Source organism: Apus apus, chromosome 21 (assembly GCF_020740795.1).
Source record: "Apus apus isolate bApuApu2 chromosome 21, bApuApu2.pri.cur, whole genome shotgun sequence".
NCBI classification, from domain to species: domain Eukaryota; kingdom Metazoa; phylum Chordata; class Aves; order Apodiformes; family Apodidae; genus Apus; species Apus apus.
In genome coordinates, this window is record NC_067302.1 from 4,038,163 (window position 1) to 4,054,434 (window position 16,272).

Consider the following 16,272-nt stretch of genomic DNA (forward strand, 5'->3'; position numbering starts at 1 on the left):
TCCTCACTGGCTTCCCCCTCTGAACTGTATTTATGTATGTAAGATACAGGCCTGCTCGTCCAGGTCAGCTCTGCTTGGGTTGCTGGTGTCCTTGTCCTCGCACTGGCCGCAGCCTGGCAGCCCCACCCCAACACCTTTGCCCCTCACAGGTCTAATCCTGCTCCTGATATGAGAGCCCAGCACCCTACAGGCCCTACGCAGGACCAGGGTCTAGGTTTTGAAGAAGGGAAGCCAAGCTGTAACCCCCTTGGAGCACCAGGGGCTGCTGGACCCCACCAGCTCATGCCGCAGGCTCAAGGGTGTTCCAGTCATGTCACCTCAGGGTGAGCTCTGCTGCTTCAGCAGCGTTTGGTGTCCCCACTGCAGTGGATCCCTGAGCAACCCACAGCAAGGCCCAGGCAGCCCTGGCAGCAGCACTGCCCCCCCGGGAGGCTGCCTCAGCAGACTGGGGTGCACCAAGGTCCTTACATCAGGCATCTCCAGGGGGCCAGTGACCGCTCTGGCTTCGGGCAACTCATCACATGTCCATCTTTATGCTGAAATGCAGCCCCAGCGGCCCCGAGACCTGTTTGGGCAGGAGGACACTAACCAGAGCAGAGGGAGGCCCAGCTCTGTTCCTGCACCAGGCCGGGACAGGCAGGCCCCATCACTGCCTGCAGGCAGGAGTGACAGGCAGGGCTGCTGGGAGAGGGCAATGCCAGCGTGGCACACAGCTATGGGGCACCAGGGCAGGCACCACAAGCCCATCCCATGAAGAAACGCTGGTGGGAATGCAGAGAGGACAGGAGGTGAGGGCCCAGGGGGCAGACAGCGAGCACACTGCCATGCCTCCAGGGTTTGGGCTGGGCCTGTGGCACCACTGAGGGGCCGGGAAGTCGAGCAGAGTGTCAAAACACACAAGCTCAGCCAGACTGGGCAGGCAGGGACATCTCCAGGGAGAGAAACCCTCTTAGCAGAGACTCCCAACCCCCACGCCCACCCCAGCGCTCTGAGGCGCTTCGGCCCCTCGCCGACCCTTATCTACCTTCTGCCAAGCCGCGATTGGTTAATGGCAGGAAGGGGGGCAGCGCCGATTGGTGGGGAGCACAAACTCCTGCTCTGCGATTGGCCAGGACGCGCAGCGGGGCTGAGGCGGGGGGCCCGGCCGCCAGGGGGCGCTGTTCCAGCAGCGGCTCCCGCCGCCGCTCCCGGGGCTCCGCGCCCGAGCGAAGCGCGGCCCGAAGCTTCTGCACCAGCGCTTTATTGTTTTCAGAGAGTCACAGCAGACCCGCTGTGGAGGAGTAATGGAGTCGTGCCGGCTGGTTCCTCCATGCCGTGAGGAGATGCCATCCCGGGGAGAGAGGGGGTGTCTTCTCGGTGGGAGCGGGTGGCGGGGGGGGGCGAGTCTCCCGGTCAGCGCAGCCGCAGGAAAAAAGCCCCAGCCAGCCCGAGGGTGAGGGAGAAGAGTTGGGGGCTTGCGGAGGGAGGGCTCAGGCCAACTGCGGAGGTTTTGGGAGGGGAGGTGGTGGTTTCAGCGGCTTCTTCAGCCTTTTCGCCCTTATCCAACTTGTCCGCCCGGCCGAGGGGCTGGAAGAGAAAACACGAGTCAGACCTCGCGCTGAACAGGAGCAGCACGGGATGGAAAACCCCCCGAGGGCCCTTTCCCTGGGACAGGAAGGAGCCAGGGGGTACACGGGGCTTCCTCTCCCTCCCCAGCTTCTCCTTCACACCACGTACAGAAATCCCTGTGGGCTTTGGAGTTTTCCCTGTGCAGCAGCTCTTACAAATGTTGGGGGGGGAAGTGCCTCTGCCCCTCAGGCCACTGTGAAAAAGCAGCTGGGGATGTGGTGGCCCTTGAGGAGGATGTGGGGTGCAGGAGAAGAGCTGGGTAACACCCCTGGCTGGAAGCAAGGAGGACCCCCAGCCCCCCAAGGCTGTTGCAAGCAAGGAAGTTGCATTCAGTGTGTGAAACATCCCCCAGATGGGATGGTGATGTCAGGGCAGTTTCCTTCCACCTCTAAAGATCAGCACCTTCCAAAGGAAGGTATTTGTGTCAGTCCCTCCCTGCCCTGCTCAGGGTTCTTGGTCCTTTCCCAGGACTCCTGGTGTAAGCAGGGAGAACAGCAACAAGTGCTGTGGGAAAAGGGAGAGCACTTCCCCATGAACCAGCCCCCAACTTGGTTTGCACTTCTCCTTGGGTCCCTCCAGAGTGGGACAGGGCCAGGGATGGGCTCCCAGCTCTGCCCCCTCACAGGCACTCTTCCACAATGAGGGGTTTTGGCTGGGACTCCCAAAACATCCACACACACCCCCCACGGAGCTGGTAACAGGTCACAGCTGCGTGGGGTTTGTGAGGGAAACTAGCAGAGACAGACCTGGCCATTTTAACCAACAAGCTGTAGAGAAAATAAATCAACCAGAGAGCTGCTCTGAATAGCATCACCCTCCCCGAAAGCACTGGCACCTTCATCCCTCCCACACAAGGGTCCCCACCCAGAGAGAGCTACATCCACCAGTGCTGTGCTGGACCTGAGTCCCCACAGAGCCTCGTGGTAGGAAGGAAAACAACCTCCAGAGGGAAGAGGTGAGAAGGAACCACACCGTGCATCCACCCAGCATCACCATGCTTGGCATTCCCAGTGTCCCCAGAGCCATGGAGACAGCAAGCAAAGGCTGCAAGGCAGGGTGGAGAGCTAAGTGTGAAGGTTACAGACAATGCATGATGCTCTCAATCAAAGAAGAGAAAAAAACTTCAAAAAATAGCAACGTATGGAAGAATTAAGACCTTACAGACCACAGTGTAAAGCTCCTGGTAAGACAACCAGGGCTGAAATCAAAGGCTCAAGTGTCCAACTGAAGTTCATCAATTCTCCCACCAGTTGAACCCAACAGCCCCTCACCTGTCATCAAACCCATGGGATGGGCTGGACACCCCCCTCACCCCCCCAGCCTTTGTGGGGCCCCTCTTACCACGCAGAGGGCGAGCAGGGCCAGCAGGAGGAGCAGGTGGGAGCGCTGGAGGGGCTGCATGGTCGGGGCTCAGCTCACCGCGTGGAGACGCTTCCTCATCTGCCAGCAGCACTCCCCGGAGGAGGCTTTAAGCACAGGGGAGGCCCCATCGCACCTCCCTTCCCCTCCACTTGGCCCCACCACCCCCAACGGGCTGTTTGAACTCGAGGCCATTTGGGGAAGTTGCATCCGTTGCTGATGCTGCAAGGGAGAAGGTGCAAGACACAGGATGGGGGATTTCCAGGGCGGGGGGGGGGGTGACACCCTGCAGCACTTTCAGCCCTGCTTCTCCACCACCTGGCAGGAGTGGCTCCTGCTCCCTGGCATGGCCACACAGCCAGCACCAAGCAGGACATCCTGGCCACCATCTCCAGCAGAGCCAGCCAACCCCTCGCCCTGCCTTTCCCACATCCCAAAATACAGCATGAACCCCCCCCCAGGCTGAGCTCTGCTTCTCCCCAGGGCTTCCCCATCCAGTGTCTCACACCCATGAAGGACTAACTGTTTTTGGGTTAAAAACTGCCCACTGGGAGGGTTTGGAAATCGTGGCCAGCCTTTCAACAAGGGCCCTGTGTTGCACCATGTAACAAACCTCCTGCCCTGCAAACCTGGAGCAGGAACTGAGTCCAAGCTGTTCCTTGGAATTTCAGCAACACGCTTGGGATAGTCTGATCCAGGTGCTGATCACAGAAACACTTCCATCCAGCCCCCAGATCTCCGAGCTCCTTCAGCTGCACCAATAGGAAAGAAAAGGGAGCTGGTTATTTGAAGCTGGTTTGACAGAAGCTGCTGAGACGTGCCCAGGGCACACCCCTGCTGTCTGGCCTTGTGGCAGGGAAGGGCACCTCAGCGCAGCCTCCTCCGGGCCAAAGCTTCACCCGATTTCGCTAAACGTTGCACTCTGTAGAAGTGACAACACAAAAGCCTCTCGGGGACGGGCGACGTCCCGCCCGGGCTGCTCAGAAGAGGCCTGGTCTGCTCGCCTCCAACCGGAGAGACAAACCCGACGGGCTTCTCCCGGTGTATCCCTCCTCCCAGAGGTGACCGGGGGGAGCAGCCGGTGGCGGAGGCCGGGCAGGATGGATGGGGTGGCCCGGGGGGGGAGCAGCGGGTCCCGCAGGCCCGGGAGGCCCCGCCGGGTGCCCCCGGAGCGGGGCATGCCGGGAGTTGTAGTCCTCGGGGGGGGGGGGGGCCGGCTGCCTCACCCCCCACGTGACCCGGGCTCAGCCAATCGCAGCCGCCCTGCGTCGCCCGGGTAACCGCCTGTACACAAGATGGCGGCGGGGGGCTGAGAGCGGGGTGAGTGCTGGGCCGGGGGGGGGCCCCCACACCGGGGGGAGCCCCACACACCGGGAGGGGACCCCCACACACCGGGAGGGGACCCCCACACACCGGGAGGGGAGCCCCCCCCACCGGGACACAACCCCCTGCCACTGGGGACCCCCTACACACCGGGGGGACCCCCCCCACACCGGGGGGACCCCCCCACACCGGGAGGAGCCCCCCACACACCGGGACACAACCCCCACCACTGGGGACCCCCCACACACACACCGGGAGACACCCCCCACCACACACGGTGCTCCCACCCACATCGGGTCCCCCCAGGGCCCACACACACACACCCCCCCCTCCCCGGGGTTTTCCAGTTCCCCCCCATTATTTTAAGCCTCTCTTTGCCAAGGAACTCTCAAAAAACAAACCCCTCATCACTCCCAGCCTTTTGGGGCAGCCTTCTCGGTTACACTGGGTTTTTTTCAATTTGCCCTTCAAGCAAATCCAAAGTTAATGAACCCGTGTTTTGATTTTTCAGACTTTCCCCTCTTCATTTTACTCCCAAGTTCACTGCCTCAACTGGCAAGGCTTTTCTTACCCATCCTACGTGTTTTGCAATGCTTGTGGCTGTCTCTCTCCTACATAGGTCCAACATCAGATAACTGAACAGAAGGTTTCCACATCCTCAGCAAGCCCCAGAGAACATTAGAGCCTCATCTATTTTTACAGTTTCATTTTAGGTCACATCCTTCCCACTAGATCTTCAAGCAAAAACTCCCCTTCCAATCCCAGTGAAGTCTGTTGCTTCTGTTAATCCCAGAGTGTTGTGGGGTTGGTTTTGTTAAAACAGCTCAAAATCACCACTTTCTGCCTCGCTGGGCAGCACAACAGGCTCTGTATGAGAATATTGGGGTGGGTTTTTTTTTTTTTGCCAGCCCCATTTTGTGTCCACTCTTCCCAGCTCCTGTAGTTGTACATTCCCTCAGGTCCTGGCTCATAACCAGTGTCTACACACACTCATGAGTCTGGAAGTGTTCATGGGAGGGACTGGAGTAGGTCACCCTGCTTTCTCCTGCCCTCTCTTTCCCTCAACATAATCCCAGTTTTTCTTGACCTGCTTTTGGTGAAGTGGGAACCAAAACACTAACCTGTTTTCTTTCTTTCATGGTCCCTGTGTCTCTTCTCAGAAGAAGACAGCCTGTCTCCTAGGACAAAGAACCTCCTGCAAGGCAGTTTCCCCTCCTGCTCAAGGGGGACAACACCAAAAAAGAACATGCAGGGTAAAGTCCCTCAACAATCAGGGGGATTCTGGGCCATCAGAGTTTCTCAGCAGCAGTCTGGTGGAGTCAGGACCCCAGGCCAGGGCTAATTCCTGTGGTTCCCCCTCTTGGTGACACAGCCATCTCCTCACCAGCCAGGAAACCTACTGGCTTCCACCCAGTACCCCAGGGATCCCCATGTCCTACCTGCTGTGGCAGAACAGGAATTCTTGTGTGAGGAAACAAGCCATTTTGGAGAGGTGACCTGTTGCATTTGTGCTTTCAGGCACAGCTCACACTGACAAGGAGCTCGTGTCCTCCCTGATGCAAAGAATCACTCTGTTGGAACAAAAAATAGAGAAACAAGCACAAGAAATCAAACTGAAGGTAAAAATGCTGCCCCTTCCTGAGCCTGTTCTGTGCCCTGCTTTGATGGCTGAAGCCACAGCAGCATGACACCTGCTCAGACCTAGTTTGGGCTAAAAGAAGTTAATCTGCCTCTCTGATAGTTACACAAACAAGCCTTTGCAAAGCCAGAGAGCAATTTTACCAGTCCCTAGGGTGGGAGAGGGGACAGCCCCTGCTGTGACTTCTGAAAGTAAAGACTTTCAGCACCCTTGCACAGGTATCATTAGCTGTTTGGCTTCAGACCTTTCTCTTCTTCCTGTTGCTTTCTGGAACAGCAGCTGCTCACAGAGCAGAGTCATCCTGGAGTGGAGCTTTTCGCATCTCTGCAGCTGAGAAGAAATACCCTTTTCTTTTTTTAGAGAGGTGGCTGCAGAGATGCTGGGTTTGTTTCCATATCAGCCACTTACGGCAGGTCAGGGGATGAGCTGTGCCTGGGCAAGAAGCACAGGAGCAGGAATCTGTGTGTTTGCCTTCAGCTCTTGTGCAGATGGAGGAGGGGGAGACAGGTCAGCGTGTCCCTCACCCACTCTTGGAGCACTGTGTTTATATCCCACCCCTCATTTCAGCCTTTCTGACCCTGTGTGGGGTGAGAGTTCATGCACCACTGGCTCACCCAGCTCACTAATGATGCAAATGGTGCCTCAAGGCCCTCAAAGCCAAGGAACTAAACGAGGTCATTATTTGTTCTGCTCCTGAAGGACAGGAGGATTGCTGAGCTTGAAGAGAAGATGAAGGCCCTTCAGAAAGGAGAAGGTAAAACTTGTCCTACCCTTGACATCTTGTTCCTACCTTTGGGAGAGCTACAGAGCTGCTGGTGCTGCAAGAGGGCAGGGTTGGAGACCTCCTCCCTGAGCCATCCTTGCCTTCAAAGAGGCTCCTTGAGAGTGGTATCAGTTACACACACCTGGTGATGGTTGCTGAAGCAGATGCACACTTTCTCCTTGCAGCTTCTCTGCTGCAGTGCAAAACATTTCCTGACCTATTTTCTATGAGTTACTAAGTTTCCATGAGCAGAAACCAACCACAGATACCTGAGGATGGTCAGAGAGAAGAATGTAAATACTGCAGAGTTCAAACACCTGGAAAAACAGAGCTACTGACAGCTCAGCAAAGCCAAAAATCTCCTTGGAGTTTCAAACAGCATTACAGGTCCAAGCTCACTTGTCCTGTAAGGCAGCCCAGCTCCAAATTGGAGCCAGCTTTGAGTGAGTCTCTGAAGGTCTTTTCCCCCCATTTAGTTCCTGGGAATCCAGCAGCTCTTCAGCTGAGCCCAGACATGTTTCCTGCCACGGCTGAGCTGCCTTGTTAGCACAAAGCTGCTCCATTTCCTGAGCAGAGAACAAGGTCATGATGCCTGTCAAACCACACACGTTTTGTATCTCATCATGCATTGTTCTAGTCATTCAGCTTAGCTTTCTGGATCCAGCTTTGGTGGACACCTGCTCATTTTTTTTTAATAGGTCCCTGAAGACTGAGTAAGCCAAGCAGTTCTCATAGTGTAATTGCAAACAGCACTGCTCAAGTCAGCTTCCCACAGCATTAAACTTCACAACTACCTTTTAGTCTGTCAGCATCTCTGTCCTACTGCTGCAGGGTGAACTATCCAGCATGCAGAGCTCATGCTCAGCTCCTGTGTTGTAGGGCCTGGAGTTAATTTATGGGACAAGCAGGGACTGCTGGGGCATCCCTGCTGCACAACGTGGGTGATCTAGAGCTCTTCTTTAAGGCTGTACACAGAAAAAGCAAGTCTTGCCTTTCAGATGCTCCTGACTCATCCACAGTAGAGGAACTGGAAATGAGGTGCCTTGAGCTGCAGACCCAGGTCTGGGAGATGGAGGTGAGACACCTGCTTCACTTGCCCTGAGCCATCTGCACCTCTGGTTTGAGATCTTTGCCATCCCCAGCTGCTTGGTCTGTTTCAAGCTGCCACTTTGATCATCCCCATTCCTCTCCTCAACCCTCTGAAAAGAAAGAACAGGTTGGATGTGAGCAGTGGAAGGGTTTTTAATACTCAAAACATTTTGTGCCTCCTGCAAACCTCTTTGTTTTGATTTCTAGGACTGTAGAAACATTCTTTGTAGCTACTACAGTCCTGGAAAACTCCTGTGTCACTACAGATACTGTCATTCTCCCTTCTGCCTACTACTAGAAGAGCTGCTCCTACTACCCTGCCTGTTTCTCTGTCTGCCATGGCCAAAGAGCCCCAGAAACACATCTTTTACCTCCTCTTCTGCTTCTCACAGTCACAGCTGACCCCTCCCAGGCTTCCATTCCTAGTTTTGTGAAGCTCTTTACAACACTGACATGTCCTTTCCTCTTGCAGAGGTTTCTAAATGACTATGGTCTGATTTGGCTTGGAGAGGGACATGATCAGCTGGAAGATTCTGAATCACTCAAGGATGAAAGGCTGCCAACAAGGAGCCTCTGGAAGCCAGGTAAAGCACCAGCACCCTCTGCTGAGGCAGCTATCCCAGCTCCTGCTGCATGCTTAGAGCAGCTGTGATGCTCCTCAGAGCAGATAAGCACCAAAGAGCCATAATCTGGTCTTCAGTCATCCTCTGCTGAGGTCCTCACACCCATCCATCTCAGGGACAGAGACACAGAGCAGTTTAAGAGGAGCTAAGCCAGGCAGAATACTGGTATTTTATACACCTCTATTTTGTAATCCCTGTCCAGAGGAAGAGGAAAGAACCCAAAGGCTCAGCCATTTGGAAGGAGACCCTCAGCAGCTGCTTCCTGAAGAGCTCACATACCCTAAACGTTTGAAACTCAACTGCTCTAACAACATTGTCATAAAATAGGTGGAAAACGGAATCAGATGCTTTGTGTATATTGTAGCTGCAGTAACTTAGCCATGTTGTCTGGCTCCACCAGGGAGTATTGTTTGTTTGCCTTTCCTCCCAACCACCACGTGAGGTTTAATTGAGACCTGATCGTGCTGTACGAGGTCCAAGCATATTTGGCAGTGGCTTCTTAGGAAGTGGTAGCAGGGGAAAAAAAATAAAACTTGGGCTGTACAGCCAGTGCTGTTCCCAACCACCATGCAAATACTGCCTTGCTAATCCTTTGCTTCCTTAGATGCAGTAGGGGAGAAGACAGGGAAAGCAGTAGAAATGTTGATCATTGTTTTCAGCTCACTCACCCTTTTTAAGAGCATTTCCCCCCTCCTTTATTCACTTGTAAAAAAGCAGAACAGAAAATAACAAAGGCTGAACCTCCACCTATATCTCTTCTTTCATTTCCTCTTCTGATTTCATCCTTCTGCCTCACCACAACTTTTAATGCTTCAGCTCACCACCCTCCTCAAGCACCCAGGTAAACATCCTCTGCAGTGTCCCAGCAAGAGGGTGCTGAGCACCTGGCTGTGTCTACACTGGCATCTCTTCAACAAGTCTGCACTGATCCATTTATCCAACCCAGTTATTCCAACTACTTAAGTTCCTCCTTTTGTGCATTTTGCAGCAGCACAGTAAGTGACAATGCTTCTGAAATGACAACCACAGACAAGGAGCTGGCTGGAGCTGGCAGCAGGGCTGTGTGAGCTGGTTGCCCTGCAGCCCTGCCCTTGTGGTTGTGCTCACACCCATGTGAACCTGGCCCTGCTGCACCACAGCAGCCTTGCAGCCTGCTGTGCGAAAGGTGAAGTGTGGAGAGGCAGCACAGCCCAAAAATCACAGAATTATTCAATCATTAAGGTTGGGAAAGACCTGTATGATCATCCAGTCCAACCTTTAACCTAACTCTACTAACCCAGCTCTACCAGCCCACTGCTAAACCATGTCCCTGAGCACCTTATCTGTAGGAATTTTAAGCACACTCTGGGATGGTGATTCAGCCACTTCCCTGGGCAGCCCCTTCCACTGCTTGATAACCCTTTCTGTAAAGAAGTTTTTCCTAACACCCAACCTAAGCTCCCCTGGCATCACTTGAGGCCATTTCCTCTTGTTACTAGTGAGAAGAGACTGACACCCCCTCATTACAAGCTCCTTGCAGGCAGGTGCAAAGAGTGATAAGGTCTCCCCTCAGCTTCCTCCTCTTCAGACTAAACATCCCCAGTCCCCCTAGCTGCTCCTCATCAGGTTTGTTTTCCGGACCCTTTGCCAGCTTTCTTGCCTTTCTTTGGGCTCAAACCCACCTCAAACTCCCACAGAGGTGAAAGCTTCTCAGCTGGCACCTCCTTCCCCTGCAACTCTGATCCCTCTGCCACAGGTGAAGCGGTTGTTTCCAAACACCAGATTGATTTTGATCTCATCTTGGAAAACGTGAAGGATTTGAACGTGCTTGCTGGGAAGAACACTTGTTACATTGAGCACACACCTGGGGGAGCTCGTTTGAGGCAGCCAGAGCCCCTCTCTCTCACACTGTATCAAAATGGGATCATCACATTCAGCGGAGCCTTCCGGCCCTACGAGGACCCATCCACCCAGGTATGGAAAGGTCTGTGGAGGAATCAGTCACTAAACCTCTGGAAAGGGAATGTGTAGGAATAGGGCTGTGAGCTTATCTCAGTACAGAGATAACAGAGCAGCTGAGACCTCCAGCTTCTCACCTGCCTTCAAAGCCTGGTTTGTCTGTGTGCAGTAATTTGTAGAGAACTCTGGGTCTTTTATGCTGACTTGTCTGCACAGCAATAACACAAACAGGAGCAGCCCAGAAGGAATGTTATCAGTCCTGAGCTAAACAGAAGGCTGAGGTATGACCACAAGCTCTCAATTTTCTTTCAGCAATGCCTGCAGGATATTATGGATGGGTATTTCCCTTCAGAGCTGCAGACTCACTACCCAGATGGCATCCCTTTGCAGGTAAGAGTGCAAAACCCTCTTTACTCAGCTCTCCAGGAGAGATCACCTTCTTGCTTCCCAAGAAAACTGTTGACTATTCTTTCACCAAGCTGCTGGATGTTCCCCACAGCAAATTAAGTTTGAGGTTTCTGAACACTGCATGCACACAGCTTCATTCTGTGTGTGTCTCAGGGAAAGGGTGGCTGGAGCACACCTGCCAGAGCCGTTACAGGAAGTGTTTCTGCACTTAGACTGAATTCACTGCCTCAGTGAATCTTGGAAGAAAACTTCTAAGAGCACAGCAGGCTTGGCAGAGGCAGTACATGCAGTTATCTGAAGAGATGTGTAACAAAAAAGGAGGGAAAATGTTCTTAAATAGTTCCCTGGAAAAAGCTTTTAAGAACAGGTTGAACAAGGATCTCTCGAGGTGGGTGTCGGGAGAGTTTATTTCACCACAATTTAAATGGATTTGGGCACCTGAGGTTGCTCTGGGTCCCACTTTCTTTTTTGATTTCTCAGAAATGGCAAGAAGCCAAGGCCGTGTTTTTCAGGCAGGGAACCTCAGAGGACTCTAATCTAGGTCTTCAAGTGCATCTGAAACGTAAGCAGGCACGACCAGAGGGGTGCACTGACCCACTGCCAGAAGAAAGCAGGGCACAACCACAGGGATGAGGCCAGGCAGGGCAGGCTGGGAGGGAGCAAACAAGATGGAAGGAGGATTGCACAAGGCTCTTGGGGCTGTGCTTGCCTATAATCCATGCATAGCTGGCCAGGCCTGGAAGCCACAAGACAGTAATCTGGGATAAATCCAGACACACAGCACATCCACCTGTGATACAGGTGTTTTCCCATCACCTTCCACCCAGAGGGCATTTTAAAGCATGGAAGAAGACACGGAGGAATGATCAGGTCCAAACATGTTTCTCCCAACTCATGAAAAAGAGCAGCTGCTCAGTGCCTGTTGAGATGGATTAACTCCTACCTTATGGGTCTAGGTGGGCCATCCCAAGGACTTGAGGGACCCACCAAGATTTGCTTTGTTAGAGAGCCTAGAGGAGCTGAAAATGGATTTCAGGGAGTTTGGACAGCTGGAGCAGCTTCCAAGGAAGCAGCTCTCCTGGTTTCTTTTGGAGTTGACATCTCCTGGTTCTCATTGCTGTGGATGATTGTGCTCTGATGCAGACAGAACAAGCTTGTGCAACAGTCTGATTTGCTTATGGCAGTTGGCCTTAATTCAACAGGTCACTGACAGAAGGGACATGGTATTTCAGGAGAGACACCTCCTCCCAGGGAGTTTTCCTGGCCATGGCCAAGTGGTTGGCCGCTCAAAATCAAGTGAAGTGCAGGAAACCACTGAGATCCCAGGTAAATTCTTAAATCTGCCTCAAAAATGCCCAACTAACTCCCAAAGAGGAGAATCAAAACCTTACCAGGGCAGTCCAGCTGGTAGGAGGGGGATGTGTAGGGTCTCAGCAAGGAAGGCAACACTTCTGGGCCAGAGCCCTGCACTTGTAGCTCCAGTTTTGCTTCAGGAGGTGGGAGCCAGGCAGCACACATGGTGTCTTCTCATCATTAAATCCTCCTACAGAATGAGACGTAAGTTCTAAAAGACCAGAAGATCAGCAGGTTTCCAAAACCCATCTGCCTTGTGCCTTTCTGAAAGGCCAAGCTCCTTCTAGCTTCATCTTGATCAGCACCAAAGGATGATGAGGGAACCCTGCAGATCTTGTGGGGGGGGAGCAGCTTGCAAACAACCTTTGATTCTCCTACAAGCTCATTCCATAAAGGTGGACATCTTTGAGCCAGACCAAACTTAACTATACCAAACAGGGTAAGAGGAATCATTCCATAACAGGACCTGGGACTTAAAGTCAGGCCACGGATTCCTCATTTTGCTTCTAGACTCTAGTGGCCTGTGTTAAGCAACAGCTGTCAGGGTTGGAAAGTCAAATGCAGTCAGTTCAAATAGTGGGTTTGTGCATAATTAAACAATCCCAACATGTGCATTGCCCCTCAGCAACATCTTTGTCTTTATATAAAACTGTGCAACTTGCTGGTTCATCTCAAGGCCTTTCACAAACAGAAGCTGTGCTAAGTGTTTCCTTTATCCATAAACATGATTGCCCAGTGACACCACAGGAAAAGCAGACACACACAAATACACCCTCACGAGATGAAAAACTTTCCAAGTCTGTAAAAACTGTCAGTTTGTTTCTCCTGTTCAGTGCAGAGCTACCCAGGTTTTGTTGACCTGTCATGCATCCCAGCTCTGTGCTGAACAGGCTGCACAGTTGCTCACTGTTGATGTTGACAATCAAACATTTAGTGGGTCAGAAAGTGGGACAAGCTTCATTGAAGATGTCTCAATCCAGCTGAGGGAGGTTAGAGCTCTCCCTGTCGGCTGTTCCACTCTTATTTTACCAAATCAGCCTATTCTGGGGGAAAATGGTTTGGCAAAACACTCATACATGGACACATCTCCCCTCTGCTCTGGCAGGTCCCAAACTCCCCTTGGAGAAGTTTCTCAACAAGCTTTCTGAGTCCTCAAAACACAGAGGAGAAGCAATCAGTGTCCAAGATTCAGCCAGAGCAGCACAGCAGGTATGAGCAGCCCCCCCTCCAACACCCACAGAAGCAGCCAGCACATTCCTGGGGCTCAGTGCCCTGTGTGGCACCCCATTCTCTCAGCCTTCTCCACCCAGAGAGGCTCCACCAGGGCACACATGGCACTTTGGCACCTGCTCCTGGCCTTTCCTGGCACCAGTTGCTCCTTGTGACTCTCACCTGGTTTGGTTTCAGAGCTCTGATGGGGCACGGAGCAGCAAAGAGATCTTGGTGGAGACAACCAGGCTGGCTGCCCTGGAGAGGTACAGGCACAGCCCCTCCATCCCTGTCCCATCAGATTCTCATCTTCCTCCTGTTTCATCACTGAGGGTTTATTTCAGGGGTTTCCTTTGAGGAAGTAAAGGAACTTGCCCCTTTTATCTTACACCTGAGAAAGAATTAGAAAAAAACACCAAGTTTAGTGAGCTTGCCACCTTTAACATCTCTAACAAAATCTGTTCAAAATACTTACTTATTGCTGTGAAATACTTTTCCTGACAACAAGCCAAGGCCTAAGAGCTTGAAACCATCTAAAAAAAGCTGTTTGTGGTTGTGTTAAATGGGAGAATTCCTCCAGGAAACTGATGCCCAAGTGGGAGGCACAATCTCCACTTTTCCACTCAGTCTTCTGGCAAGACAAGACACAAATAGCTAATAAAAAAAAAACCAACCCAAACCCAAGCAGATTATTTTTAATCAAAAAAGTAGGGCAAGGTACTTACCAGACAGCCCTGATCTAAAATGAAAGAGCTAAAAAAGGTCAGCAACCCTCTTTCCAAGGCACCTTTAAGTGAAAATTGGTCTGTGGGTTGGTCTGTTTGCCCACAAGTCAGGGCCTTGTTCATCTCAAGGACATTCCCAACCATGAAATATTTTTAATCATCCTGGCAGCCCAGAGCCCCTGCCCGTTGAGTAGAGCTCACTGCCCTGGCTCCTCAGCTGACAGGACTTTTCTACCACCCAGGACAAAGCCAGCTGAAGAGGCTGAAGCTTCTGCCCCTGCTGTCTGCACGCTCCGCATCCGATCGGAGAGCGGGGAGCAGACCTACACCCTCAGGATGCTGGTCAAGGAGACCATAGGGGACCTGCGCCAGCACCTCACCTGTGCCAGGTAGCCCAGGACTTCCTCACTCCCCACCCAGCTCCATCAAGCCCCAGAGAAAGTTTCTCAGCTGCCCTCGAGGCCCTGGAGCTGAGCTCCCCCCAGCAGCAGAGATGCTCACTGCCATGAGGGTCATGCTTTGCTCAGTATTTAACACCCACCTTTGCCAAAAAGCTGACACAGCAGCAGAGATCAACCTCTTTTGTCCTCCCAAAATTGCCAGGTTCTGACCCAGGTTCATTACTGCCTTTGCCTCCCTCCAGCTGCTCAGCAGCTTTCACTATTGCCAGTGTTCCCAAGGTGCTGGTGCACCCTGGAAGCTGAGCTGCAGCATTCAGCTTGGCTGATGGATCCACTGCTGGACAAACACCACCCTTTGCTCAGCCAGCTTTATGTCCCACCACATTTAATGCTGCCCAAAGGCTCACACATCCCTTTGGGGACAGTTCCAGAAGGCTGAGGGGACCCCTTTGCTTTCCCCCCTCCTGTTGCAGGCAGAAGCTCTGGTCTTGGTTTGAGCCCACAAAGAGATCACTGCTGGTGGGAGGCAGGATCCTCCTTCCCCACAGCAGCTGCACAGCCTGGAACGTCCACTCTGTGCCTGCCTGGCTGCAGTTTGGGCAGGAAGCCCTTTTTTTTCTGCTCAGCCTGGGCTTGTGAAACTCTCTCTCCCTCTGTTTTTACGTAACCACAGCTGGATCAGCCAGAGCATCCCAGCAAAACCTTGGGGGATCCTGTGTGTAGGAAAAATCGTGCTGTTCTTTCCTAGGGGTGGAGACTCTGACTCGTATGAGATCATCAGTACCTTTCCCCAGAGGGTGTACATGGACAACTCCAGGAGCCTGCAGGAATGTGGCCTGGTCCCCAATGCCTCCTTGCTGCTGAGGAGAAGAGACCCCTCCCAGCAAGAGGGGGGGAACAGGGCTGCAAACAGCTTCACAGCTCCTAGCAAGAGCTGCTCCCCTCCAGCTCCGCAAGAGGAAGGAGCCGCCTCACATTTTTAGCTGTGTTGTAACCTCCCCAGGCTGAGAAGAGAGGAGGGAGTGTCTTTCCAGATTTAGTTTCATTGCACTGTTACCTGGGACAAGGAGAACTGCTCAGGGGCAGGGGTTTGGCCTCTCCCTTTGCCCCCATTCCTGCCGCCTCATGGGTGGATGCTTTTCCCCAAGACAGGTGGGCTCCTACCACAGGAGCATTTGAGTCCTGCCCAGGAGAGGCTTTACACTGGCACTGGAAAGTTGCCTAGTTGGGCTCAGGGACTCTCTATAGCAGGACAAAAACATCCAGGGCCAATCTGCTTTCCACACAACTGCATTTACACCAGGAGAGAAACAGGTTCAGTTACAGGATCCCTGGTGAAGCTCAACCAAGAGGCCTGGAGCCCTCACAACGCTGGGACTGAGCCAGACCCATCTCAGCCAGATCCTGGGTTTCCTGTACGTGAACAAACTCCTTCCCTTGGCCAGCCCCCAGCTCCAGCCCAGGCTCCCAGCCACACCGACTTGCCTCCCTCCTCCCTGCTGCAGCAGGAGCTGGATGCTGCAACAGGACACCATGTCATTGGAGAAGAGCATAATCCCTTTGCTGCTTCTCTGCTGAAGCCTGAGTAAAGCATCTTCCTCCCTCTCCTGTGGGTTGGGGCTGCACTTTGCAAGGCCTTTTCCTAGCACATTCTTCCCCTTTCAGCTGTGACAAGCTCCCACTTGACTCCCAGCTGACAACACTCCCCCTTGTGCAAGGCAGTGCCTTCTGGCAGGTTCCCTTTTAGCAGGGGCCCTGCACACACTGCCACTCAGCCCTGCTTACAGGCTCCCAAAAACACCCCTTCTTTCAGTTGCAGCTTCCACTTCCATTA

General features: G+C 53.1%; 1 protein-coding gene and 1 long non-coding RNA gene across 4 annotated transcripts; one reads left to right on the forward strand and one right to left on the reverse strand.

Moving 5' to 3' along the window:
- Positions 1-1,224: 1,224 nt before the first annotated feature.
- Positions 1,225-5,815, reverse strand: LOC127393140 (uncharacterized). Of its 3 annotated transcripts, none has more exons than XR_007891399.1 (4): positions 5,730-5,815; positions 3,597-3,719; positions 2,950-3,189; positions 1,225-1,566 (listed from the first exon to the last, which is right to left on the reverse strand). It is a non-coding gene; the product is annotated as an uncharacterized LOC127393140 (long non-coding RNA). The 3 variants fall into 3 exon arrangements; XR_007891397.1 differs by lacking the exon at positions 5,730-5,815 and adding an exon at positions 3,834-4,130; XR_007891398.1 differs by lacking the exon at positions 5,730-5,815 and adding an exon at positions 3,834-4,130 and having other exon boundaries at positions 3,581-3,719.
- UBXN11 (UBX domain protein 11) lies at positions 4,257-16,179 on the forward strand. Its single transcript, XM_051637938.1, is given in 14 exon segments — positions 4,257-4,287; positions 5,451-5,543; positions 5,809-5,909; positions 6,629-6,683; positions 7,691-7,767; positions 8,254-8,365; positions 10,140-10,357; positions 10,655-10,732; positions 11,953-12,076; positions 13,209-13,312; positions 13,511-13,578; positions 14,280-14,426; positions 15,187-15,328; positions 15,330-16,179. Coding segments are annotated over 13 exon segments (1,350 nt in total). The 5' UTR covers positions 4,257-4,287; positions 5,451-5,536; the 3' UTR covers positions 15,447-16,179.
- The last annotated feature ends 93 nt before the right edge of the window (positions 16,180-16,272 follow it).